We start from the raw sequence: 27,099 nt of genomic DNA, 5'->3' as shown, positions 1-27,099 counted from the left end.
CTGATCTCTCCTCCTGCATACTTGGTACTGCCGTGGTACCAATGTACCATTTTTGTTTCTCCCCGCCGCCTCACCTATCATCGTTTGAGTCTAAGCTATAGCTTGTACCCTTTCACTGTTGTCGATAGTTACCTTTATTACACTTAATGTTGTTCCCATCTACTTTATAATGCTTCTTTGTGGTCGATTGCTTTGTCACAGTTATGCCTTGAAGCAGAATTCCGATTCGATGCCAGGATGGGAAGCATGGAGGAAACGCCGCACAACAGGTGACAACTGCCATATCAACAGCCCCCACGAAGAGATGGAGAGCCGATGTAATGTGGTGATCATATGCCTTGAACAACAAACAGGTCTGTATCCCAGCGGAACTCGTTTCGTAGCGAGTTTTAAGCTTGCAAATAGTTTCGCAGCAGCGGCGTCGAGCCGCGCCGTTTCGTGCATTCTGTGATATTTTGACTATGTGTAGTAGTTCTTATTCATTTTTATTTTCTTTGAGTCACTTCTCTGAACAGGGTATTTTGCATTGTTTGCAAGTCTAGTCAATATTCACTATATCACTGCCACAATTTCATAACTTTGCCGAAACAAAGTCTTCAATCCCGTATGAAACAAATTGTCTTGACTCCAACCCTTCCTTCGACTGCGCAGGGGGAAAGGGGAAGCAGGAGCACGCGGGGAGGGGGAAACGACCTGGAAAGGAGGAAACTGAAGCATAAAACAGACGCCACTTTTGTGGCTTCTACGAGGGAAACCACGTAACGCGACGTCATTCCCCGCGCTTCGCGTGGTCTCTACGTAGAAACCCCAGAATTACCGTCTTTCGGCTGTCTGTAGAAGGCACGATAGAAGGCCTATTTCTAAGAGTGCAAGCTCAGCAAGAACTATACCAGCCGGCCGCATCCCTGTCCCCTGCTGAAAACCCATACCCGTCCCCACGGCAGCCTCGCCACCGAAGACGGACATTACATATTCCATGATGGCCACCACTTGAACATTCGTCCCGTCATTGCACCATCCTCCTCGCCTGACTTCCTGTCCCGAGCATAGCAGCTTAGTGTACGGCCCCTGTTTATGTCGTCTCAGGTTCACGTGACTTGCTCTTTGCCTCTTCCGTTCCTTGCCCTTCGCTTCACGCTATTCTCCTCGAAACGTGATGGTGTCACTCATCAACTAGGACTCCTTGTCCTGTATCACCCAGCTTGGTGACGTATCGGACGAAGCTCTCTAACGACGACTGCGACGTCGACGAACTGCGACATCGTCGGTTATCATGTCATGGTCATCGAAATGCCCTCATGCGCACACTATTCGACTGTATGCAAGAAGAACGAGGCGCTTGGCCATTATCCGTCCAACCTCGTACCCAACAATCGCCTGCCGCCCACTGGCAAATGTCGTCGGAGTCTTCGCAGCCTTCTCTCCAGTCAGTCACTCCGTCGTTGCTGCAAGTCACGGCGATGCTCGACTTGTCACCTATCCACACCTTTGAGGACAACCGCCGTCACTCGTCGAAGCAGTGGTTGAGCGAACTCGAATGCGCACGCAAGCCCGCACAGTGGTCTGACGAAGCCCTTCGAGCAATTGCTGTAAGCAGGGGCGGATCTAGGATTTTTCCGAGGGGAGGGGGGGTCCGCTATGGACAAGTGCCAGGTGCATGCTGGGATTGGTCCATTGAACATTATGCTCAAGTCTGGAATTGAGGGGGGGTCCGGACACCTGGACCAAAGAGTAGCAAATTGACTATCATCTTCAAGGACTTCAAGACCCCAACTTTGTGGCAGCAATTGTTGCCCACACTCTTAGAAATGGATCTTCTATCGTGTCTTCTACAGACACCCGAAAAACGGTAATTTTGGGGGTTCTACGTAGAGACCACGTGAAAGCGCGGGGAATGACGTCGCATCACGTGGTTTCCCTCGTAGAAGCCACAAAAGTGGCGTCTGTTTTATGCTTCACAGTTTCCTCCTTCCCCGGTCGTTTCCCCCTCCCTGCGTGCTACTGCCTGTCCCCCGTTTTCCCCTCTCCCCCGTCGCAGGCTTGGTAGGCAGGCTTGCAGTCAACAGAATTTGTTTCAAAGGGGATTGAAGACTTTATTTCGGCAAAGTTGTGAAATTGTGACAGTGATACAGTGATTATTGACTAGACTTGCAAACTATGCAGAATACCCTGTTCACAGAGAAATGACTCAGAGAAAATATAAATGAATAAGAACCATACATACTCAAAATATCACAGATTGCACAAAACGGCGCGGCTCGACACCGCTGCTGCGAAACTATTTGCAAGCTTGAAACTCGCTACGAAACAAGTTTCGCTGGGATGCAGACCTGTTTGTTGCTCAGGGCATATGATCACCATATTTCAGCGGCTCTACATCTCTTTGTGGGGGCTGTTGATATGGCAGTTGTCACCCGTTGTGCAGCGTTTCCTCCATGCTTCCCATCCTGGCCTCGAATCGGAATTCTGCTTCAAGGCGTAACTGTGACAAAGTAAACGACGACACAGAAGCATTACAAAGTGGATAGGAACAACATTAAGTGTAATAAAAGCCACTATCGACAACAGTGAAAGGGTACGAACTATAGCTTATACTAAAACGATGATAGGTGAGGCAGCGAGGAGAGAAAAATGGTACTTGGAATGGAAACTTGGTACCACAGCAGTACCAAGTATGTATAGGAGGAGAGATCAAAGAGATATCTTACTGAATGCGGTCATGGTCGACAGGTGAGTGTTAGCATTGGACGCATGTTCCGGGTAACACTTGTGCCATGTACCGGCAAATATCTGTCAGTCTTCGGTCAATCGCACGCACATTTCCTCCAGGCGGCACGTTGAACACCAGTGAAGTCTTCGTTGGTGACGTCCATACCCACTGCGGCCAGCTGAGACAGAGAATGGTTACTCAAACCACGGTCGAAACGAGCCCCCGAAAGACAAAAACATCCTGCGTCATACACAAACGTTAGCGCTCGTGAAGTCCACGTTTAGAGGAAATTCTAACAGAGCTACAAACCGGATACAGCTGATAACACATTAGCGTCTCTCGAATACCTTCACTATACTCAACTTCTCAAGCATCACCACATAATTTTCGTTGACGTTCTGTCACAACCGCCATGACACTTCCATTCGCACCTGCACCTTCCAAATGATCGTTAGGAGCGTGGGGAAGTAACAGGTAGCCACTACAGTAGTAGTGCTGCTTGCATAGTTATCGCAATAAAATTTATTAGACGGACGTGTCTTACCTGTAAAAGAATCCCAGAATCAGCAAAGCGAGGAAACGCTGGCGGCAAGGCATCGAAGAAGAGGTGTGAGCAGTGCCGCGCAACCAGCATGTCTGGCCCCGTCGCATAGTTCACGTGACTCCTCGACGCCGGTCAGGTGATCACTCCGAGCGCATAGAAACCACGGCAAAAATTTAGACAACACGAAATAGATTTCACGACGTCCGATTCCTGGTCACGTGATAAACGTGTCTTCTACACGGCGTACGCGTCAAAAAAAAGCAAGAAATTTTTTTATGGTATTTTCTTTTCTCCCGGGTCACGTGGGCATCTGTCGTCTAAAACTTCGGCCTTGAGCGTGGATCTAGAAGACACGGCAGCTCTTGACGGCACGGTAGAAGGCCTATTTCTAAGAGTGCAGCGACTAAAGACCGTTGCAGACTTCACTGACATCGTCACTGTCCTCGAGAATAGCCTCCGACATGCCCAACGTTGTCTCAGCCTTAAGTCCCAATAACTGGACTCAGCAACGTCAACAACTGGATCACAGATTTAAAATAGCCGCATGTCTTCGTCTACCTCCCCTACTCACACTCTCCCATCTCCTACGAACGGCAACATGAACTCTACGTCCTCGTCGCCTAGAGCTTAGCAGGAAGCGAAATACAAGGCGACTTCCGCACAATACAGAGCCCCAGCGTTTCGTAAAGGATAAGACATTTCCACTGCTACGTGCTACAAATGTAAACATTTGGGACATTTGGCCAAGTGCCCTGGTTCTATGGCTCGTCCTCAGTCTTCCCAGGCTCAAGGAACTAATGTACCGCCGTCGCAATCAGCACTTTACAGCACCCCAGCTGTTACTGATGGCTCCAATTCATAGTGAGCACAATGACCAGCCGCAATCGAAGCTCATCTGTCATCCAGCCAACATTCAGAAATTCAGTTCATCTTAACAGGTCATCATGAAGTCTTCTCCGACCATGAAGATTATATAGGCCACTACACGGACATTGAACATCGCATTGACCTTTTGTCTAATACCACGCCTTATAGTCGCAGGCCGTAGTCCTGCGCTCCGGATGACCGAACTCCTGTCTCAACTCTAGTCTGTCGTTATGCTACAGGCCCCTCGGCGTTTCCCGTCGGCGTCGTCACCAAGGGCAACAAAAAGAGACTTTGTGTGAACTACGTGCGTTTGAACGAACATACTATCAGTGTTGTTCAACCTTTGCCTCATGCGGATGACACCATCCAAGACATTGCTGGATGTGGATTCTTCGCTTCCCTTGACTTAAAAAGCGCCTACTGGAAGGTGAGCCTTCGCCCAGAGGACTATGAAAAGATTGCCTTCATGGCACTTTTATGTGGACTCGCATGCCATTCGGATTGAAAAATGCCCCGTCGAAAATCCCCCGTCGTGCAAAGACTCGCCTCTCCCCCGCTGCTGCCAGAGTTGTTCTCCTGCCTTGCCCGAGTGCGGACGCACGCTCCCGTTCGCCAATAAATCAGGTATCATTATGTAGCCAATGACTCCAGCCTTCTTAACATTCATCACTTATTCATTCTCAACATCACTCCATTCCAACACCCCAAACAACAGCCTCAACAAATCATCAACCCACCCTCACACAAGATGCAAAGCCTGATGCAAACCTTCGAACATGCAGTCTATACTTCAGCAAAAGCGATTATCAATCACCGACGAGCGTTTTTGTCGTACGTCAATAGCAGCAGATACTCCCTCGCTTGGTCGCCATGTTGAAGCAGCTGCCACACGCACACACACACATACGTCCCCACCAGTTGTCACGTCCCGATGGCGCCGCTGAAGACCTTCCTGGTGCGATAGCACAGTATACCACACCAGGAAACGAAAAAGAACAGTTCCCACATCGGCCCCCACTCCTGGGAACATGGCTAACCGGAAGTCGCGCGCATGCTAGTAATGAATTACGCTGTTATTTGTACATTTCTAAGTGAGGTTAGGTTGGTTAGACTAACAAACGGCGAAGCCGTTGATTATGTCGGTGCGCCATGGCAGAAGCCTTGCGACAGGCGAAACTATACCGTTGCTGCATCAGATGCACTTCCGTCTAAACCTCGTTCCCAGTGCTAAATCTGAGTGTGTCCAATGTGGGAAATATGTCTTACTCCACCAGGAAAAGGCACAGGACGCACTGGCTGCTCATAAAACTCACAGTAGCAGAAAGCAAGATGACGGCTCTATTGTGGCGCCACCTGTTAGTCACTGAACCTGTTAGTGCGGTGAAAACGGTCAGCCATGCTGCACACTGTCGGGAAGCACTGGGGTATCGCTGTACAACACGACAGTTAGATTCGTGCTGCACCCCTCGTTCTTCCCGTAGTGTTAGCGGTCCCAAAAAATCGAGGTCGTGTGGTTGAAAGCCTTCAAATCCTCAGTTTCGGACATCACGCAGCCAGAGAACTCCAAGCGTCTCCGAACCGGTAACAGACGCTCCGGCCTGCAAGGTGTTGCTCACCTCGATCATGTGATCCCAAAACCAATGTGGAGGGTCCCTACCACGCACGTCACATAGTGACGCGCGTGGCGGCGCTCACCACGCGTCCGTCGTGAAGGCGAAGGACGGTGTTTCGCACACGGGAGATTCCCGGGGCTATTGCAGGCGTCACAATTTCGCTACGGTTGTACTAATTGTAGGAAACCTGTTTTCCTACGCCTAACATTCCACCCAGGCAAAACGACCGTGTGTTGCGACAAGCATATTTCACATCGCGAATTGCAGCGCGTTGACCGTAACAGCACGTGCCGGTTTTGTTTAGAGGGCCTTGAACTGTCAAGAAAGACGCGAAACCGTGGTCGAATGAAGATGAAAGAACGAACGTCTACAAATGGGATGCATCATTAACGTAGCAGACGAACTTAACGGAGCCGATATGGCGTCCTCACACGGCGCCCTCTATAGCCTACAACTCGCAGTTGTACATCAGTTGCAGTACTGTGAGGCTATTCAGTGACCCTAACTCTCTCCCCTTGCGTCCTGGAACAGAAAAGAGGAAATGCAACCGAAGATAAAGGAAGCTGTGATAATTACCCGATAAATTTGTTTTTGTTTTATTTCCGCAAGCTAAAGCTCCGCAAGCATCATCGAGGCATTAAGTGGCACTGTGCTCGTCCACAACTTTCACATTGGGGGTGAAGGGAAGACGCGTCTGTGAAGATGCGTAATGAACAAAATAAAAAAGAAAAGGTTTTCCTTGAAAAAAGCTTTGTGCTGACGACTCTCGAACAGATTTCTGTTCAGAAAACGACCGAAGAGACCACACGTTCTCATTGGGACAACCTGCTAGCTTTTATAATTCAAAAGTTCATTGCCGAAAGTTAGTCGCCCCGCGTTTATCCGGACTTCATTTACCCGGAACCTGCGCTATCCGGACAAAAAAGCACGGGGACTGATTTCTCCCCATGTATTTCGCCCTCGTTTGTCCGGACTTCAGCGAGGAGGAGGAGGAGGAGTGTCGTTGGGAGGAACCGAGAGGTCTGCCTGCCTGATTAGGCGGCATGTTTCTCGGGAAGGGAAAGGTGGTGGAGAGGAGGAGAGGAAAGGGTGAAGTGGAAGACCGAGCGGAATCCGCTCGGGGGGAGGATAGCTGCGTCCATGGGCCGACTTCAGGGGAACTGTGCCGGCATACGCCTATTACACATCTGAGGGAAACCCAGGAAAAACCCCAGACGGCACAGACGGCCCGCGGACCTCCCAGTCTCCAAGCGCACGCGTTACCGCTGCGCCACCGGAGCTGGTCCGGACTTCAGCTTCCCGAATCTGACGAGAATTCCAGGGAACAGAAGTGACCCAACGATCGGATTCAGTTATCCGGTCATTGTCCATGAATGACACTTGGCCCACATCCTAGTCAAGCGAGGTCGAGAACCCTGGTCGTGGCCTCCTTTTTAGTGACACAAAGACAGTGTTGCTAGGAAGAATTTTCTCCTTTTCCGACTTTGCACGTTACACAAAAGTAATCCACTGAGCAGTCTGGTAATTTCAGACTGAGAAGGTCCGCAACGAGGACCCCTGCGCTGCAATCACCGTTGACGACATCGTCAGTGTCGTCGCTTCCGACGGTGTTCAAGGAGTATCTCATGATGAAAGCGCGGATGCACCAGCTGTGACGCTAGAAAATGCGCGGCCGGCACTGAGAACAGCTCTATTATATTTCGGAAGTCAATGGCATTAGCAAAGATTCGCAAGAACTGGATGCGTGTATTGGAATGAAACAGACGGCAATGGATAGTTTTCGGTGTAATGGTCAAACGCGGGTCGACTGTAATTACTTTAGGAGTTTGCTGGTGCCCTCCTAAGGACTGCTATTCAGCATATATGCTGTTTTGCAATTGATTTCATCTCGGAAAAAGTAATATATCTATTTTTAAACATTGTGCATGCACTTAACTGAGACACCCTGTATACAGTTTTACTGCATCGTACGCGATCGCCTTAGCGTACGTAAGACAGCGTTGGTGGTTGCGTACGACGCACTAAAATTCAAATAAATAAATAACAAATGCCAATAACAAATAAAGATTCGTTAAAAACATTTGCCATCACTGTAGACATGTTGACATGTGTAGACATCTCCCGTGTGAGAGCCCTCATAGTAACCGTAGTCGATACTCGATCGTGGCATAGATAGCGTCAACTAGTTTAACGTGGCTCGAAACCCTGCCTCATCCCAAGCAGCACAATGTACTGAAAGTCGAGTGCAATAGGGGTGGGCGGTATGTGTCTTATCAATGTTCTTTAGTTTCAGGAGTCTGTTCAAGGCCTTCCACCTACCCGTCCACCCCTATTGCACTCGACTTTCAGTACATTTTGCTGCTTGGGATCTGTCAGGCTGCCCAGCAGGAGTCGCCATGCGATATATTTGCGAGCTGTACCGCTGTACATCACGAGTCACGAGGGACAATGTCTTGTCGTTCTGTGATGTGCTCTTTCCAGGAGGGGAGGATTTTTCAAATGTGTGCGTAACAGAAGCCACGCGCGTACTCTGTAGGTCACCTGCACTCATCGTTCTTTGGCAGGCGCCCATTTTATTCGCTGCAGAACACTCCACAGCGAAAAACAAAAAAACTGAATGTCACCGCAATGCTCACTTCAGGCTGAAAATGCAACTCCACACTCACACTGAAACCTCCAAAACCGAGATTTAGTTACATTCAAAGGGAGGAAGAGGGGGAGAGTTGGTAATGGTTCATGTCGCTACAATGCAGCACTTCGGCGGGACGAAGGGCGGTTAAAACAAGGAGGCAAACGTATCTGCAACGTTGCAGATACGTTTGTCTCTTTGTTTTAACCGCCCTTCGTCCCGTCTGAGTGCTGCATTGTAGCGACGTTATAGTTACATTCATTGCACTCTTTCCATTACTGGATGCGTCAAACACTTGCGCCCCTCAAGTACCGTTTGTTTCAGAAAGCCACACCCATCAGTCATCCTGTTCATTCTGTCATTCATTCGCAAACGGTCGTTGTGAGCAGGCACATGTGAATTCTTTAGTCAAGTCTCCAAGCGGTTCGTGTCGCCTTTCGCATGAGAACACGTCAAAAATAATCGTCAGATGCATAATTTATTTCAAGTACAGTCATGCGGACCTTTCTTCCAATTTTGCAGTGTTGGGCACACACGGAAATTGTCATTCAGGTAGTCTCTGACGTGGCGAATATCCCTGTAGCCATCGCTGTAGTTGTCGTGGCAAAGGTTCGCTTCTAAACCATGGGTCCCGATAATGTACTGCAAGCCGAACATAACGTAGCCGCCGTGAAAGCCCTGCTTTCCTGCCTTGCACATCTGAAATAATGAAGTAATGAAATAATGAAGTAGTAGTATGCACCTCGGAATAAGTACCCCGGTTGTGCTTGACGCCTGAAAGCAATGCACCTGTGCGGTTACAATGTTCAACCGGTGGCGGTGCAATGGAGCGCTGCACTGAGTATGGCGTTGATACAGGCCAGCTGATGCAAGTATACAGGCTAACATCGGAACTTAATTGTATGTAATGTACTTGCTCTGTAGAGTACGTCGCCAGATACGAAGTGTGTTGTTCCATTGTGTCCTATAATTTGAAATCTCTCATTATAATGCACGGCTTCTTTTTAGGAATCATTTCCGCTTAATTGCTTGCCACCTTTCGCGAAATTTGCGTGGGGCGGTTTTATTGTGTTCCTTTCGCATGTGGGTTTTTCTCTATTGGGTCAGCAGCGAAAAAAAGAATCTGCTCAAGTTTACCGGGCCATTTAGAGGTTTATAAGAATTGGTAACCGCTTTGGGGTGAAACGACAGTGATTGCGTGGGAGAAGCTTTGGCACTACAGAGTGCGGGCAATTGTGTAAGTGTCAGCCCAGTCGTCTGGCCTACACAGTACATCATTTTACACCTTCATTTGCTGAAAACAAATTCTTACAAAAACACCCTTTTCTATTCCACAGGGTGAAGCAAAGGGTACAAAAAGAGCATTACGAATGATGTAATATTGACGTACACCACATTTTATCCAATGTCGACCATTAAAGCCGTAAAAGTGAGGTGGTGTTGAAAGAGGTCTTTATGTACAATACACCTTTTTTACACTCCATTTGAACTGCGAATATGGCGTTAAAAATGGTGTTTTAATTCGTGAAAGGAAAATTATGCTGGTTGCACAGCTCCGCTCAGCGAGTAATCGCATTAAAGACAGTATTTGACAGGGAAGGATGTTAGGAATTTAGCTGGAATCTTTGACTCGTTGCAGACGTACGTGTTAATTGCAAAATCGCATTCCCGTCACCGTCAGACTTTTTCCACTATATACACTCTAAATCTTTTCACACCTTTAAAGGTGTAATAGCGTGCACGGCGCACGCCTTTTTAGGTGTAATTTTGGTAACATCACAATGGAGCACGGTTTCGCACAAATTTTCTTTACTCCAGTGTTGTCTGTCCTCCAAAAATTCAGTCTTGCAACATCTCAACATTGTTCAACGGTATTGTAGACAGTTGCGCGTGCTCGATTATCGACAGCGATGCATATATGCATTAGCTCGTACCTACGATATCCAAGACATAATGAAAGCAAGATTTGCACTGACACTTGATGTTTAGTAATGCTTTCCGAATTTTGTAAAATATCACCCTGGAGATGCAATGTTACGCAACCAGGTTGAATGTGCATAGCGCACACCTTTAAAGGTGTGAAAAAGTTTACAGTGTACTTAACGAATATGCCCTAGCAAATTGTATTTCAGTATATGATCCATCCGATAGGCTAATATAGGCTACTTCGGCACTCGCGCTAGTCCCACAGCTAAGCAAGCTAACAAGGCATGCCTGTGAGGTTTAGGTTGGACGATGGAACCACGTCTAGAAGTCTGCTGTGTTCAGGGTGGTGCTTGCCATAGAAGCAAGAACGTCGAACTATGTCTCGGCATGCTGCTGCTGCTGATTGATGTCTTAATGGCGCATAGACAACACAGTTCATAATGTCTCGGCATGGTGCCACGAGAGCTTGTATTACACCAGCTATTCGAGACGGAGCATTTCCTAGAAAACGACTCCATCCTAAACGGTGTTTTCAATAGAATACTCCCTTGTTTAGGGGTGCTTTTGTTTTCAATCCCTTCCATTATAAGTGTGTCTCATGAAGAATACACCTAATTAAGGAGGGTTTAGGAAACACCCTTCATTCGGGTGAAAAGGCAACGCCGAAAGGTATGGGCCCTAGGGACAAGCCATTTAGTACAGCAAAAAAGTGTGAGAAAGTTAGACTCCTCCTATGATCATCTTCGCCTCCTCTTTTTCGCCGTGTTTTCTCACGACGGAGACTTGTACAAGTTACTTGAAAAAGGTAATTGAATCCCGTTACTATTACTCCGGTAACAAAAGTATTTTGACCGTGACAGATTACTTGGCTAATATTGTAATCGAGTAACGACTAAGAAAGTAGCGGGCTAGTCTGCGCCACATTCAACTGCTGGGTCAATGAAGCGACAATATTGCAATGCAATAAGCTAGCGGTATCAACCGCTTGTGGAGTGGGGAGAGGTGGATGCACACCTGCCCCCGTGTTGGTTGCGGCATCGCCGTTGCCGCCACGTGCTCCTGCCTCGCCGGGGTTAATAGTGTCCCCGGTTGTTGCTGACCCGGACTGATTCTCCATGGATCGCGTATGTACTACCATACCATGAGGCGCCTAAGACCCGTGTTCCCTCACAATCCTAACAGGGCCCCCAAAATGTAGGCGCTCAGAACCACTCTCAATTGACGACAAAGGAACGTAGGCCTACGTTGGGCGCCAGATGTGGGATTTGCTCCTGCAAGTAACCTTCCCCACCGGTGTGTAGCCTAAATAACCGGTGCGTTCTCTATCGTCAACCAAGAAGGACACAGGTTTGGAATAACTTACATTGCTGACTTTATTGCTGCAACGTCTGATCCCTTCCAAGTCCCAGGCACGAGTGACCCCTTCCTCCCCAGGGTCCCCTCCCGCGACACCTTCCACTGACCTACTTCCGAAGCGCCAATCGGCCCACGCGGCCAGACTGGCCAGTGGAAAATCCCTATGTCGAGGGATCGCCTGGGGGGGTTGAGGTCACGGGACTATTCCCCACGTGTCCCCCAAACTTTTCGCACTGAGATGATCTATTTTGCGTTTCAACGGGTACGATAATTCTAGCTTCCAAGATGTTATGAAAGCGGAAGCAAGTTATTCTGCCGCTGCTCGTCTCCGTATTCAGGTAAGATACGCCACAGGCATAGAGGACGCCATGTTTGATGACGTGTTAACGTGACGTTTGTGGGTCACGTGTGTGGGCAACTATCCACAACACCATGCGCGAGTGAACATGCTCGCTTGCATTGGGAGAGGCGCTAAGGCTGTTGTGTCTCGTCAGATATAAGGCTGTTTTTCCTGATAAGATTGCTGTGCGATCCTGCCTTGTGACAACTGTGTGGGGGCGTGACCCCTGTGAAGTTGACGCACGAAATAAAGAGTGCCTTTTGGGTTCTGGCACGGACGCTGTGCAGTCTAGGGAATTTCTCGGGTGGACAAGTAGTGAGTAAGGGGTTTTTCAACCACTAGAGTTACGGTCGAGGACGTTAACAACTACGGAGCGAAACTACTCCCATGTCGAAAAAGAAGCCCTAGCCACTGTGTTCGCCGTCAAGAAGTTCCATAAATACCTCTTTTGAAGAATGCTCTCCCTGATTACAGATCACTATCCGCTGAAGGGCACTACTAAAATTGGGTGGCAAAACTACCGGAGGTGCTGCAGCCCGGATCCACCGATGGCGTCTTTTACTTGCTGAGTACGATTACGACACAGTGTACAAAAAGGGCAGCCATATCGGAGACGCCGATGCCTTATCGAGACTTCCACTGTCATCGGCGCCAGGAGATGAAGACCCCTTGAAGTACACTTCACCATTGGAACAAGTTCCACTCATCAACTGGACCGTACAAGAAGAAAGAAGAAACAATTCTCTATTACCAAGGGGAGTCATCTAGCTCAGCGTTTCCCAAACTTTTGGCGGTGACGGACCCCCGGAAGCGATGAGAACCAATTCACGGACCCCCCCACCCCCCACCCCGGCTGCCAAATATAAAATGCGCTAAACACAGGAGGAACACTCTCAGTCAGTTCGAACTCGAAGCAAAACAAATATGACGCACTGTATTTCCCATGCTAGCCAGTGCATAAGCAACAACCTCGTCAGCTGCTGCGTGCTTTCGATACAGCTTCAGATTCCGGACTGGTTTCTTCTTCTTGTTAGCATGTGCATGACGCGGACAAACGTGCATTGCAGGACTTTTCTATCAGAAATTAGAAGCTAGCCGTTGAAGCATGCTTGTAGCAATTTTGGAAGTTCTGGGTGTTTGGAAATCGGGCAGCATGTACGAGCGCGTGTTTGTGGGGACGAAAATCCTCACTGAAAAGTGAGACGGTCGCGGACCCCCTTGGACACTCTCGCGGACCCCCAGGGGTCCGTGGACCACACTTTGGGAAACACTGAAGCTAACGAAACGAGGATGGCCAAACAAGGTGGACTATCCCGACTTACAAACGTATTTCCAGGGGTGGGACTCCCCTTCAACAGATCATTCCCAAAAGTCTTCGAAAAGTTATCCTTGGTCTTCTACAAGGACATCCCGGAATGACTAAAATGAAGATGTTGGGAAGACAGCATATTTGGTGACCTTGTATCGACGCAGATGTTTGAAAATCTAGTACGGAACTGTCATGTATGCTCAACAGCGTGCCCCTGTCGCCACTGCAGCCGTGGTCTTTGTCCACTTGTGTGCCGAAGAGTACATTTGGACTTCGCTCAGAAATATGATGCAAATTTTCCGGTTTTAGTGGATGACTAGTGGATTGAAGCGCTTTTGATGGTCTCTACGACAGCCGAAAAGACCATCGAACGACTGCAGATTGTCTTTGCACAGTTCGGACTACCGGAAGAAGTTGTAAGAGACAACGGTCCCCAGTTGGTGTGCGAGGAGTTTCGGAAATTCATGCAAGAAAATGGCGTCATACACACGACTACTCCACCGTACCATGTTGCTTCAAACGGGCTTGCGGAACGTGCGGTCCAGCGTTTAACGAAAGCTCTGTTGAAGCAGGTTGTTGAGGACAAACGTGGAGATTGAAGAAGGAGCATGCAACTTTAGCTTTCAAACTTTTTGTTCCAGTACCGCACACCTCATATCATGATGGAGAAGACTCCAGCAGAACTTTTCCTTGGACGGTTACCGAGGACACGTCTCGCGTTACTGAAGCCTGGGTTTTCACGCACTCGTCGGGAGAAACAAAATCGAATGAGGTATTACGCGGATAAACGAAGATCCCAGCCAAGAACGTTTGAAGTTGGAGATGTGGCTTGGGTCAAGAACGTGAGGCGCGAAGAGGTGAGCTGGTCACCAGGAAAAATCATTAACAATATTAGTAATGTGACTTTCTTGGTTCGCGTATCTGGAAAAATTCCGTTTCGTACATTGTTAGCACTTGAGGCCAGAGAACCAAACAGTTGTACACATAGGCGCCGAGTGCGGGGGGGGGGGCTTGCCCCCCCCCCCCCCCGGAACATGAACTAGGGCCGGCGCCGCCTCCCCCGGGAAGTCCCGCTAAGAGACTGACACCAACCTTTGGGGCTCGGCGCGCCCGGTCAAAAAAGTGAAGAGGCACCAACCCCAAAAATGCATCTTGCAATGTGTAAAATATGTGTCCGCCCACCATACTCATTATCACAGTAGAAGGTGAGGCGCAGAAACACAGAGGATGACAAAATACATAGCCTGAATTTCGCCCAAAGCAATCAGATCAATGAAACGAAGCAGCCGAAAAGGTACCAGCAGCTGCCAGTGAGGTGTAACGGTAGGATCTTCGGAACGCATGTCCGTTGGGAGCGGGTTCAACTCCCGCCGCTCCATTTCATTGACCATATTCATTATATTGCGCGCATTTCGGGTCAAACACCGAGGATACAATGCATTTTGTTCCTTTTGCACTCAGTTTTCAAAGGCAGTTGTGCACATGTTCACTGTTTACGCTCTGTTTTTTCTTTTCTTTTCTTTTTTCTGTTCTTCCATCCTCGTATTTATATACCAGGTCTGCATACATCATAGGATTCCGCTAGTGTGTGAGATTCTTCAGCTTTAGTTTTGTGTTCTTCATTTTTCTTTTCCTTTCCTTTCCTTCTTTTTGTTTTCTGTTGCTTCGTTCTTTTCTTTGTCTTTTTTGTCTTCCCCTTTCACTTTTTTTGGAATAACAAGCAGACGTCCATCTGGCTTACCTCTCCTTTCTTTTTTTTTCTTAATAAACATATCCCCCCCCCAGAGAACCAGAGTACTTACTTCGCGGTGCGTCCTTGCGAGCGATATGTGGACAACGAAACGGGGAAGCGTTTGAAGTTTCAGCGCTTCCCCGTTCAACATGTGACAGCCGATCGCGACAGCGCTGGGTATCTGTCAATCAAAATAATTTGAACGCCAAGGTAAGATTTTTGGAATTCTGGAATTCGCCGTTTGTGTTTTGTGAGCTCGAACAATTTGTATCAAGTCGCGTCTTCATGAGCCTCTTTACAGCACTTCCCCAGTGTAGGGTCAATTATCTTAGGAAATTGACTGTCGTTTCGACAGCCGTTCTAGCAAGAAAATGCCGACAACGTTTTATTTTTGCAGGAAAAAAGTGTACCATGTATTCAGAAACCGCATAATGGTATGGGACAAGTTTTACGTACGATTTATCAATGTGTAACACCATCGACGATGTTATGGAACGACGAGCGACATAAAACAAAATACCAATCACATTTTAAACTTTTTGTGGGATTATATGCATTTTTCAGTAGTTTTCTTTGCATCACACACTCCCATGTCATGCTGCGTCGTGTAGCACGCTACAAATTACTGCATTTAATGTCTAACATCTGAATTTTGTTTTTAATGAGCACCGTAGCACAAAAACATGCACACGAAAGCTCCAGAAGCCATGTGGTTGCACACCATGCATGCAGACACAAAAGAAATACTAGAGAACATATTGCAACTTAGAAATGTTGCTTCGGGGGTCTGGAGAGTTAGGGCATAGCATAGGGCTTAGAAATCAAATCAGTGGGTGCACCAGTGTGAGTGCTATATCCCTATGGTTGCAAGATGCAACCATGTCTGTGGGATCCTCGACTGTCTCTTACCTTTACAGTTAGAGACACGTTACCAAACGATTCGCAAAGGCCAGGGTTACAGGGCCCGTGTAACTAGAGTCTTCATGGAAGTTTAGCATGCTTTAGCATAACTTCCATGCGAACGATTAAAAAGTACAAAGATATAATCGACAATAACATCAGAACAAACTCAGAAGTATAAGAGAAATTCCTTTTTTGATCTTTCTTTCTCTCTTATTGCAAACTCATATACACAACTAGAATAGAGGACTGTGAGGGCTAGCCCTTGCGATACAGTCCAGGTAGCACGATAGATGGAGGGGAGGAGAGTAACAATTCAAAAAAAAAAAAAGATAAGAAAATGAAAAATAAACAGGAACGCAGGCTGCAGGCCTGCAGATAAAGCATTCGGTAAAGGAAAAAAACGCGTTAACAATCACACAAAACCATAAATACATACGAAAGAAGGGTACCATGGTGTCAAAAAGTGCAGTCTTATGGAGCTCTTGAATGATGTGAAGTTAATAGCGCAGTGGAAGTTCGTTCCAGGTATGGCCACCCAGTAAAGACAATGAGAACGAACCATAACTAGTCCGTAAAATACGACAAATGAGCCTGAATTCCATCGGGTCCTTTACTTTCTTTACTTTAAAAGTAAAGATTGCAAAGAGTGGTGGAGAATCAACAACAGTCAGTATAACAACAGACATAGGGAGCTGAAGAAACGTATCGAACACCCTGAGGCAACACTACAACAAAATACTGATTTAAAATAATCATTTAACGCACGGCATTTTTCACTATCTTTCGTTACATCGCGGGAATACACGTGCATGTGTTATTAATAGTTTTTATATATTTCCGTAATTCACGCCCCAACCTAAGACATTACTTGTGAAGAGAGATGCGTTTTTCATTTCGAAAAGCATGACGACGTCTCTTACGCAATATTTTGATTCTTTCGTAATTAGATTAAGTTCTCTCCCTTCTGTATACGCAGAGAAAGCCTTCTTTTTCAGTCTGATCAAGCTCTTTATATTCTTTGTGAAGTAGGGCTTATCACATTTCGTTTTTGGTTTGATACTCACTGATGACACCATATCTACGAATCAAACTTATTAACACGTTCTTAAAGTGATTCCACTGACAGTCAATTCCCGAGAATTCGCTGAGCGATTCAAATGTAGAAACGTTTGCGGCAAGATCTCTGCTAATTGCCTCAAAGTCAGCCCTAGTACACATGAAGACTTCTCTTTGGCATTGAACACTTATACGAAAGCCTCAAGTTAGCAATTATGCAGTAAACAACAACAACTTTATTGCGAGAGGATGAATGGGGAGTTTCCTCGCCAGAGGCGATACTTGACCCCATTCCTGGTGGAGATGCGAGGAATTATGCAGTCGTGATCAGATATACCAGGCAAAACCGAAACAGTTCATCTTGACTACACAATAACAAGTCCAAAATATTTTCACCGCGACAACAAATTGCTCAAAACAATAATCAGACAACACGTCATACGTCACACGTCAACACGGAATAGTGGGTGGTAGGTCTATGAACCAACCACCAGGGTTGGTTAATATCTACTAAAAATATGGGCCTCCGGAGTTACAGGTTACATGCGTGTCGTTTCTCGCATGCACACGATAGAAAACGAGCACGCGATGACTGCATTGAAAGCAGACTTGTGCCCGTTACTCGAAAAAAGTAATTGATTACCGTTACCGTTACTTCTACGCAAAAAGTAATTGATTATCGTTACCAATTACTCGACTCCAAATGTAATTGAGTAACGAGTAAAAAAGTAACGCGTTACTCCTGTCGTTACTCTGCATTCACACAAATTATACCTGTCTTTGTGTGCCCCAGAAAAAAAGAAAAAAAAAGGAAAGAAAGAAAGGTTCAACAGCGGAACAGCTGAAATAACACGAAAAGCAAAAACGCTTAGGACAGGTAGACCTGTACGTCTACTGTATTTATCGCCCGGGAAGACGTTGACCCGATTGTGGAAGAACATTGCCTGGAACCTCCCCATGACTCACTAAACCTCTAAACCTTCAGGTACCACCATACTGGTGTAGGAAAAGATTAGGGAGAGAGACCCTGAAATTCCAGAACGTTAGTACAATGACCTGTACTTGCTATAGTAGAACGATCCAACAAAGGCTGACGGCACGAGGGGCTTGATTTGGGGCAGAACATCTGAAAAAGAAGTTAATCTCTGCCGGAAAAGTAATCAATTACTGAGTAATCGATTACTCCAAAAAGTAATTGATTACTCGAAAAATTACTTTCACAGTAAAGTAAGTGATTACTCGAAAAATTACTCAAAAAAGTAATTGATTACAAGTAACGCAATTACTAGTAACGCGTTACGCACAAGTCTGATTGAAAGTAACTTCCTCATCATTTCTATAAGATCCTGAAGAACCGTGCTGGGATTCATAGTTACCCATCGCGACCCCTTGCTACAATGAAGCCAAGGTGACGTTACATACCTTAACCCTCATTGTGAGGTTTGTGTCCATGGCGAGTACCCAGTCTCCAGTTGTACGCATCAGCCGTAACACTCTCTTCTGGTCGATGACGTCCTGCGACGTGTCCCCGCAATGGTAATCAATGAACCTCTTCTTAGTGGGATGCGGATCTTGGGGATCTATGCAGAGCTTCATTTTAGAGAAAAAGAAACTTCATGAAATGCAATCTCCTGCGTGACAGCTTGTACGACAATAAACAGAGCAGTAGTAGCAGTAGTAGTATCAGAAGAAAAAGTAGAAAAATAGCCATCATGCTTCCTATGTGGATCTAATCATATGGGAGGCCTCCGGACTACACAACTGTCTTCCACACTCTAAATCTTTTCGCACTCCCGAAGGTGTAAAATGGGTGTAAAATGGCTGTACACATCAGGAGCAATACACCCTTTGTGCACCCCTAAAATTTGTTTGAGAGCTCTTGAGGATGTAAGAATGGTGTATTACACCCTTTTCTGAAAAATCTCGGTGAGGGTGTGATACAGGGTGTATTCTAGGGTGTGTTCGAATCTTGAACATACATTTACTTTGTTCACTGAAAGGAGATCGAATACTGTAGACATGACAGGCAAACATTATAAAGACGCGCATTACATAACAACAATTATATTTTGACGATGATTGATGTTTATTTTGATGATTGATGATTATATGATGTTTATTTTTTCGTCATGTCGTGCGTTCTTTTAGTGTTTCGTAAGCAATTTTATGTAATGTGGAAAACCTGCACACTTCATCGAAAAAAAAAAAAATGTTACCGCTGCGCCAATAGAAATTTCTCCCTTTCCACCTTTCTCCCCTCTGACCTTGTTCCAAATGCGGGAGAGAAAGACCCGGCCTTTGTGGTCGCCCGTCTTTCGGTGCATATGAGCATTCAGATGTTCTGGGCGTTTGGTGCTTATGAGCAGGTTCTCCCCTTCTGCTCATTTCCACCAAACGCTCAAAACAACCAACTTTTTTTCGATGCATATGGGCGTTTGGAGGTTATGAGAATTTGGTGCATATGAGGCACAACCCTCTTAAAAATGAACTTCACCACATAGCACGACCCTAGCCAACCATCATCCCGAATGACGACGTTCTCGCCCTAGATTTGCTGAAACCGGGAGGCGGAGCCTATTTTGTGCCCATTACCCACGGCACAGAATAGGCTCCGCCTCCCGTTTTCAACAAATCAGGGGCGAGCACGCTGTCATTCGGGATATGGTTGGCGTTGGCTAGGAGCGTGCTATGTGGTGAAGTTCATTTTTAAGAGTGTAGGTCTGACTGGGGAGAGATGGACGACAGCAACCGAGGCCGCTTATTCTATTTGGGTGGTCTGCTGCTGAACTGAACATAAGGTAGCGCGCTCCATGCGTCACGCGACGGCACACTCTTAGAAATGAACTTCACCGCATAGCACGCTCCTGGCCAACCATCATCTCGAATGATATCGTTATCTGTCCTGATTTGTTGAAAACGGTAGGCGTACGCCTTTTTTGTGACAATTATGAACAGCATAAGTGTCACAAAAAAGGCGTACGCCCCACGCTTCTTGGCTCTCATCTGCACAGCGTAGGGATATGAGCATGTCACATCGATATGAGCATGTCATGGGATATGCAGCGTGGGATATAGCATGGGATATATGAGCATGTCACATCCCTACGCTGTGCCAATGAGAGCCAACAAGCTCGAAACGGCCGTCCACAGCTAGGATTGTGGCACGCTCGAATTGTAAACATATGCCTCACGTGCAGCCATGGAGCATTTGCTCATTTTTATATTTGTATCTGTACTTACTGGCTTTGCACTGCGGCTTCCAGAGGTGCTGCTAACACCCTGGAACATTGATGTCTTGCAGAGACAGTGTTTGCGCCGACCCAAGAGCGTGTCACCAGTTTTTTAATAAGTTTTTGGCCCATTAGTCGACCCAGGGGCGGATCTAAGATTTTTCCGATGGGGGGGGGGGTCCGCTATGGACAAGTGCCTGGTGCATGCTGGGATTGGTCCATTGAACCTTATGTTCAAGTCTGGAATTGAGGGCGGGTCAGGACATCCCCCCCCCCTAAATCCGCCCCAGAGTCGACCAGCAGTTACATACGCTGCCCTGCAGGATGTCTGCCTGGCCCGTATAACACACCTGCTGAAATGACATCTATTTTGCTCCCCCTATCTCACGAATAAACAAGACATCTTATATTTAATTGATGCTTAGTACTTACGTAGCGAAGAGTTGGTGACGTGTCACTGGAACTGCATACGTGGCTGCTTGGTATCACCAGCGGCGCTTTGAGCTGGGCCGTCGTGAAAGGGGGATCAAAATAACTCCAGCGACCTCCCATGTGAAACGCTAGCGCCTCTCTTGTTGCCGGCGGCAATCTTATCTGGTTTCTGAATGAAAGGGCCTCAACCTTCACAAGAGAAGAACGGGGTTAAAGCGACCATAGTACACATCTGCCAAAATGCAAGCAACTGTGTTGTACTCCAGCCTGGGCACCGCGCACTAGTAGCGATGGCGCTTTCGATGAAAGTGCCCCCTCCAGTGTAAACGCGTGGTATGTACCAGAGCCGTTTATAGGGAGAGTTTGGCCATTAGGAGGAGCCTAACTTAAAGCGCGTCATACGACGTCACGGCTGAACGACCTCCCTCGTCGTGCTCTATTGTTGTCCCGTCGTCAGCTGGTCGCCGACGGCATATTGATGCTGATCGTTGTTTACAATCCACGGAGAGAAGACACGTGCGAACTTCTTGCTTCGAAAGCCTTTCGTCCTTGAACTCTTTGAGTTCGCCAACAAAGCCCCCCTTATCACTAGGGCGAGTGGGTCATAAGCCGGTTATTCCTGTAGATTACATTCAGCGCGACCACGAAGCTGTGGACCAGCTGGAGGACAGCATCAATATGGCGCGGACTAGACGGCTGATAAGCGGATTCCGCTCGGATTCAGGCTTTTTGGCGGCGCAACGATGACTCTGACGTCAAAATAGGCTCCACCCATGAGGCGGCAAAAGATCAAAGAATGGCCAAACTCTCACTATAAATGGCTCTGGTATGTACCAGCCAGCAGCGCCAGTTTCACCGCTCGAAAGGATCGATTCATTTCAAACTGCCTGCATGGAGAGCAAAAGAAAAAACGGAAGCTAATTATGTGTGGTATCGGCTGCCACAACATCCCAGTTAGCGTAAAAGAGAGTCAACTCGCCGTAAAGTTTTCTCGCTTCCCGAATATGTGGTATGAGCAGGAACGTCGTCGACGGCCAAGTGCCGAAGCGTCGTCCTAACTTTCGCGTTTCCGAGTTTCACGTTCGCTCCTTTCACCCGTTTTTTCGCACGTGAATGTGCGGGACGTCGTTGCGATTTATCCATACCCCCCCCCTCCCCCGAACCCTCTTACCACCAAATCTGGGACGCAATATCGCGTGAAAGAACATGGAAGTAACCAGCACGTTGCTAGATCACACCCCCAGGGACGCACCCCCAGTGACGAAATTTGAAATTCACTACTTAGTTCGATTTCGGCTACGGCCATAGGCTGCCATACATGGGCTATGCTATGCTGCTTGTGCAAGAACCGACATGTCTGCAACCAGCTCCGGTGGCGCAGCGGTAACGCGTGCGCTTGGAGACTGGGAGGCCCGCGGTTCGAATCCGCGGGCCGGCTGTGCCTTCTGGGGTTTTTCCTGGGTTTCCCTCAGATGTGTAATAGGCGTATGCCGGCACAGTTCCCCTGAAGTCGGCCCATGGACGCAGCTATCCTCCCCCCGAGCGGATTCCGCTCGGTCTTCCACTTCACCCTTTCCTCTCCTCCTCTCCACCACCTTTCCCTTCCCGAGAAACATGCCGCCTAATCCATGCGCCTAACATGCCGCCTAATCCATCCTAATCCGCCATGCTGCCTAATCAGGCAGGCAGACCTCTCGGGTTCCTCCCAACGAAACTCCTCCTCCTCCGACATGTCTGCACCTAATTCTGATGCGATAATTCCTCGTGTTATTCCATTTTTTTGGCACGCGTCACCTACAGCATCGTCGCTATGCGCAACTCCAAGAAGGTTAGCAGGTTATACGACACTTGCCTGTCAATTGGAATTCTTGTCCAATAATTCGCCACCTGTTTTCCTTTAAAGGGACTCTGACCAGAAGCCGTGGGAGCTCTTTCGTACTTGCAGTCGATCAAGTACCCAAAAAGGACTCTCCATGAGAAAATTCATGCATTAAAAACTTCATCCGAGTGCAGCACGCCGGGCGTCAAACCGAGGAACCATACGGTTATATCAAATATCCATCCTGGCTCGTCAGAAAAATGACCATGAGGACCACTCACAATTGGCTCGAAAGCGTCTAGTGTCTGGCGCAATACTATATAAATTACCTTAATGAAACAGCATTTATATGTTAATATGTCCTATGTTAATAGTCTTAAGATGAAAAATACACCCTGCATTTGACAGCTACAGTAGTTTTTACGATTGCCTTTCAAGCCTTTCAAACTGAGCACGGCGTTCCGTATGGTTCAGCATCCGGTCAGTTGTCATGGCTGTCATATGACGAGCTTGCGAACTTAGTATGATTCCCGGTCCATCCTGCCTTTTTCGAGTCATTGGGCTGGTGCTGGAGTTGTCGCAAGAGTTTTCGAGCTTGTTGTTCGCCATATCCTGAACGTTTCACCTATCGTTGCGGCGTACTGTTCTTGATCCACTACGAAGCAACGAACCGAAACGGCTGTTACACTCGCCTCAGCAAAATTCTGTCCGCTGCATCACAAGGAGCACCGTGGACAAAAGATGCGATGCGAATGTTGAGGTTGGATTCTTTGAACCTTCATCGAAAGAAACCAAGTGTGCTCTCGTGCGGTCCTGAAGGAAAGGTAGTTTAAACAGGGTTAGTACATTTCTTTTTCAGTTCCAAGTCTACGCGCTGAAAACCATGCAAGTGTATCTGATCATTGTGTCGTGTCCGCAAGTGCATATACAGAGTGCCCCAGTGAGATTCGTAGCTGCTGTGTGACGCGTATGCGTATACATCCCACAGAATCCTCCGCTTCATAAACCCCAGCTACGCTTTATGTGACCATTCTGGTTTCTTACTAAAGCTACGTTGCTCCGGAGCATTGAGATGACGAAGGGTAGTGGTCAGCTCTCGAGGGGTAGTGGGTACCGAGTCTGACAAATCCGACAGACCTGAACTGCCCTTTTCCACGAAAGTTTGAAATGTAAGTATGTGTTATTTTGGTCTCAAATGCCCCCACCACATATTGAATGTATTCTGTATAATCGTACTTTTGATGCTATAGCATATCTTGCGTATATTATTATTCGACACCTAGTGTGGTAAACTCGACACCAGCCACACAATGCCAACAATTGCTTCTGCCTTTTCTTCGACTGCGTTTTTCAAGTTTGTTTTTGTTTTTGGAAATCTAAAACCAAGCACTTTTATTTCAGAGCATCCCTTATGCACCCGCATTTCAATGAATGTGTGTATGGCAAACTACTCAACAGTGATGAACACTCGAAGGTAAAAGTGCTGGAACGACGATGCGTTAGTCTGTGTGAAAGGTGCTTCGTATGTGTGTCCGAGTCGAGGACGTCTCAACCTGATTCCTGTCTTCAGAAGAGGCGACAACGATGCTCCTTCAATCTACTGACCAGCACCACTATTTAGTGTCCCCTAGTGTAAACTAATGGAGCACAGCAGATGCTAGCATGTTGTTAACCATCCGAATCCTTTTTTTTTTTTTTAGGTTCCAGCGTGACTTTAGAAATAGGTGATCAGGCGAGGCTAACGTATAGTGGAATGCGTTCACGACATTTAAAACTGTCTTGATTCTAGGTTCCACATAGATGGAATATCTTTTTTTCTTTTTCTTTTTTTGCAAAGGCTTTTGACACTGCTCTTTATGCTCGCTTGTTGGCCAAACTAGCCTTATTGAAATTTGATCCTGCTCCAACAATTATTGAACATTCTGGCACCACGCGGCGCTTCTCACGTTACAATGATTGCATCACATTTTAATCTACACTCTTAAAAATGAACTTCACCACATAGCACGCTCCTAGCCAACCGTCATCCCGAATGACAACGTTCTCGCCCCTGATTTGTTGAAAACGGGAGGAGGGGCCTATTTTGTGCCATTATGCACGGCACAAAATAGGCTCCTCCTCCCGTTTTCAACAAATCTGGGGCGAGAACGTTGTCATTCGGGGTGACGGTTGGCTAGGAGCGTGCTATGTGGTGAAGTTCATTTTTAAGAGTGTAGTGTGAAGCAACACTCTTAAAAATGAACTTCACCTCATAGCACGCTCCTAGCCAATCACCATCTCGAATGATATCGTTATCCGCCCTGATTTGTTAAAAACGGGAGGCGTACGCCTGTTTTGTGACACTTATGCGGTTCATAATTGTCACAAAAAAGGCGTACGCCTCCCGTTTTCAACGAACCAGGGCAGATAACGATATCATTTGAGATGATGGTTGGCTAGGAGCGTGCTATGCGGTGAAGTTCATTTTTAAGAGTGAAGGTGTTCGATCTTGCATAATTGCATGTCCCTCCGTTATGTAACACCACATTGGGGTCCTTAAAGGAGCATGGAAAGTGGGAAGAAAAAAAAAATCTCTTTGACCGCGTTCAAATGTGCCACCACTGTATCATGTTTTTACACCACTGTCCTAGCGAACATATTGCTCCCACGGCAGACGTTTGATTTCCCAGCTTGCGCGAAACTGATCTCAGCTTTTCTGTGGAGGACACGGAGCCAGCCGGAAAACGCGCGTCACGATGTGATGAAGCACCCGCAACCACTCAGAGGAGGGACCGCGGAGTGACGTCAGCTGGGATCGGCCATCAGCTGCCTTTTTTTTACCTGCACCTCCTGAACTAGTGCAAGGAGTGCAACACTCTCGCATCGTTTTTGTCATGCACTTGCACACCTTCGCGTCCCCATTCTTTTGGGGGAAGTGCTGACCTAGTTCTGCACTAGCTCTCGATTTTCTTGCACGACGTATCCCGTTAGTGCAACGGAAGGGTGTAGAGGAGCAGACGACATGATGGCGGAGAGCACTTCGTTTGTCGCCCGCTGTTGTCGTACAACGGCTAGTGTATAATTCAATATGATGAGGGGCATCGCCGGTGTGACATCACAGGACTGGAGGAGCGGCCTGTACACTCTTAAAAATGAACTTCACCGCATAGCACGCAACTAGCCAACCATCACCTCGAATGATATCGTTATCTGCCCTGATTTGTTGGAAACGGGAGGCGTACGCCTTTTCTGTGACACTTATGCTGTTCATAATTGTCACAAAAAAGGCGTACGCCTCCCGTTTTCAGCAAATCAGGGCAGACAACGATATCATTCGAGATGATGGTTGGCTAGTTGCGTGCTATGCGGTGAAGTTCATTTTTAAGAGTGTAGATGGAGTTCGGAAACTTACAATTAATTTGCGTTGTAGTGGGACCTTCTCAGTCGAAATATTTTTCGTGTATGCTTCTCATGGACCATTTCACGCAGTACGAGCGGTTTTTATACAGATTGAATACCCTTTCCATGCTCCTGTAGCACATGATAAATAAATATAGTGCCAAGTAAATTGTTTATAAGGCGCATTATTCCAATTCATCACATTACCGCAAGCAATTGTTATAGTAGTGCCCCTGAGGATGAAGCTTCCCACGAATCACCATGTAAATAAAGTTCTTACGAAGCTCATTACGATGCAGAAATTATTCTTATTGCTTACTGTTTTGAGGATACCATTCTTGCAGTCAGATGAAGCACTGAAGGGTCATTTTCAAAAGTAAAGGCAATCTGAGTTATGACATTGCTGACATGGTACAGCGGCACCAGGTAGCTCCATTTCAGAGGTCTGAAAACACTCAAAGCAATCATGAATCGAATTACATATTTGCTTTTGCTAAGGCAAGGTGGTAGAAAGGCACGTACAACCTGTTCCAACAAAAGACACTCAGATTAATTAGCAATTTCGCGCCAGAGAGCTAAGGCTTTTCTAGATTACACCTGAGGACATACACCTGACTGAGTAGCCCCGGGAAACCAATCAGTTTAGATGTGTCAGCTTTTGATTTACTTCCCCCTCTTTTAATGTAGTACCAGGAGATGGGTTACTGTAGAAGTGGTTTTTTTTGCGCGGAATTATTTTTCGCGTTTTTCGCGCACTCCTCCAAAATCGCGAATTTAAGTTCCCGCGAATAACTCTAGCCACATGAAGGCGAAAATCGTTCGGCGTTCGACGCTGTACCGTGACTACCTTGACTCTTTCTGCTCCATGCAGTGTAGGCAGTTTAAGCAAGCCGCAGAAGATTGTTTTATCCCATCAGGCTAGATGTAAGGAAATGAAAATCGATCACCCTACAAACCCTTACTCCTACAAACCCGTTGCACTGTACATACAGTGTACCACTATACCACGAAGCCTTTTCTCGCATCCTCAAAACCAGCTTGTATTATACTACCACACCTCAGCCGAACTGTTCAGTGCCTGAGTGATAATGAATGAGAGCTGCTAAAATCAAGTGGCTGACCTGCACGCGGCCAGTACTATGACCTCCTGTAGGGTCCCTAAAGGCCATTGTACAGGGCATTTCCTCCCATGTCTGTGAGGGGAAGAAAGGAATTGACCTAGAATGCCGCCATTAACGTGAACAACGGATGTCTT

The 27,099-nt window shown here is 47.1% G+C and overlaps 1 protein-coding gene across 2 annotated transcripts in view; it reads right to left on the bottom strand.

Moving 5' to 3' along the window:
• Positions 1-8,822: 8,822 nt before the first annotated feature.
• Positions 8,823-27,099, bottom strand: part of LOC135366540 (uncharacterized) — a 37,162-nt gene continuing 18,885 nt past the window's right edge. Inside the window, exons 7-9 of one of the 2 annotated variants that reach the window (XM_064599271.1) lie at positions 20,648-20,836; positions 18,408-18,575; positions 8,823-9,062 (exon numbers count right to left, since the gene is read on the bottom strand). In XM_064599271.1, coding sequence (XP_064455341.1) covers positions 8,847-9,062; positions 18,408-18,575; positions 20,648-20,836 — 573 coding nt within the window. In that variant the 3' untranslated portion in view covers positions 8,823-8,846. The remainder of the gene's footprint in view (positions 9,063-18,407; positions 18,576-20,647; positions 20,837-27,099) is intronic. The other variant, XR_010414205.1, reaches the window with a different exon arrangement.

Source organism: Ornithodoros turicata, chromosome 8 (genome assembly GCF_037126465.1).
Source record: "Ornithodoros turicata isolate Travis chromosome 8, ASM3712646v1, whole genome shotgun sequence".
Lineage (NCBI taxonomy): Eukaryota > Metazoa > Arthropoda > Arachnida > Ixodida > Argasidae > Ornithodoros > Ornithodoros turicata.
This window is presented reverse-complemented; position numbering and strand designations above follow the sequence as displayed.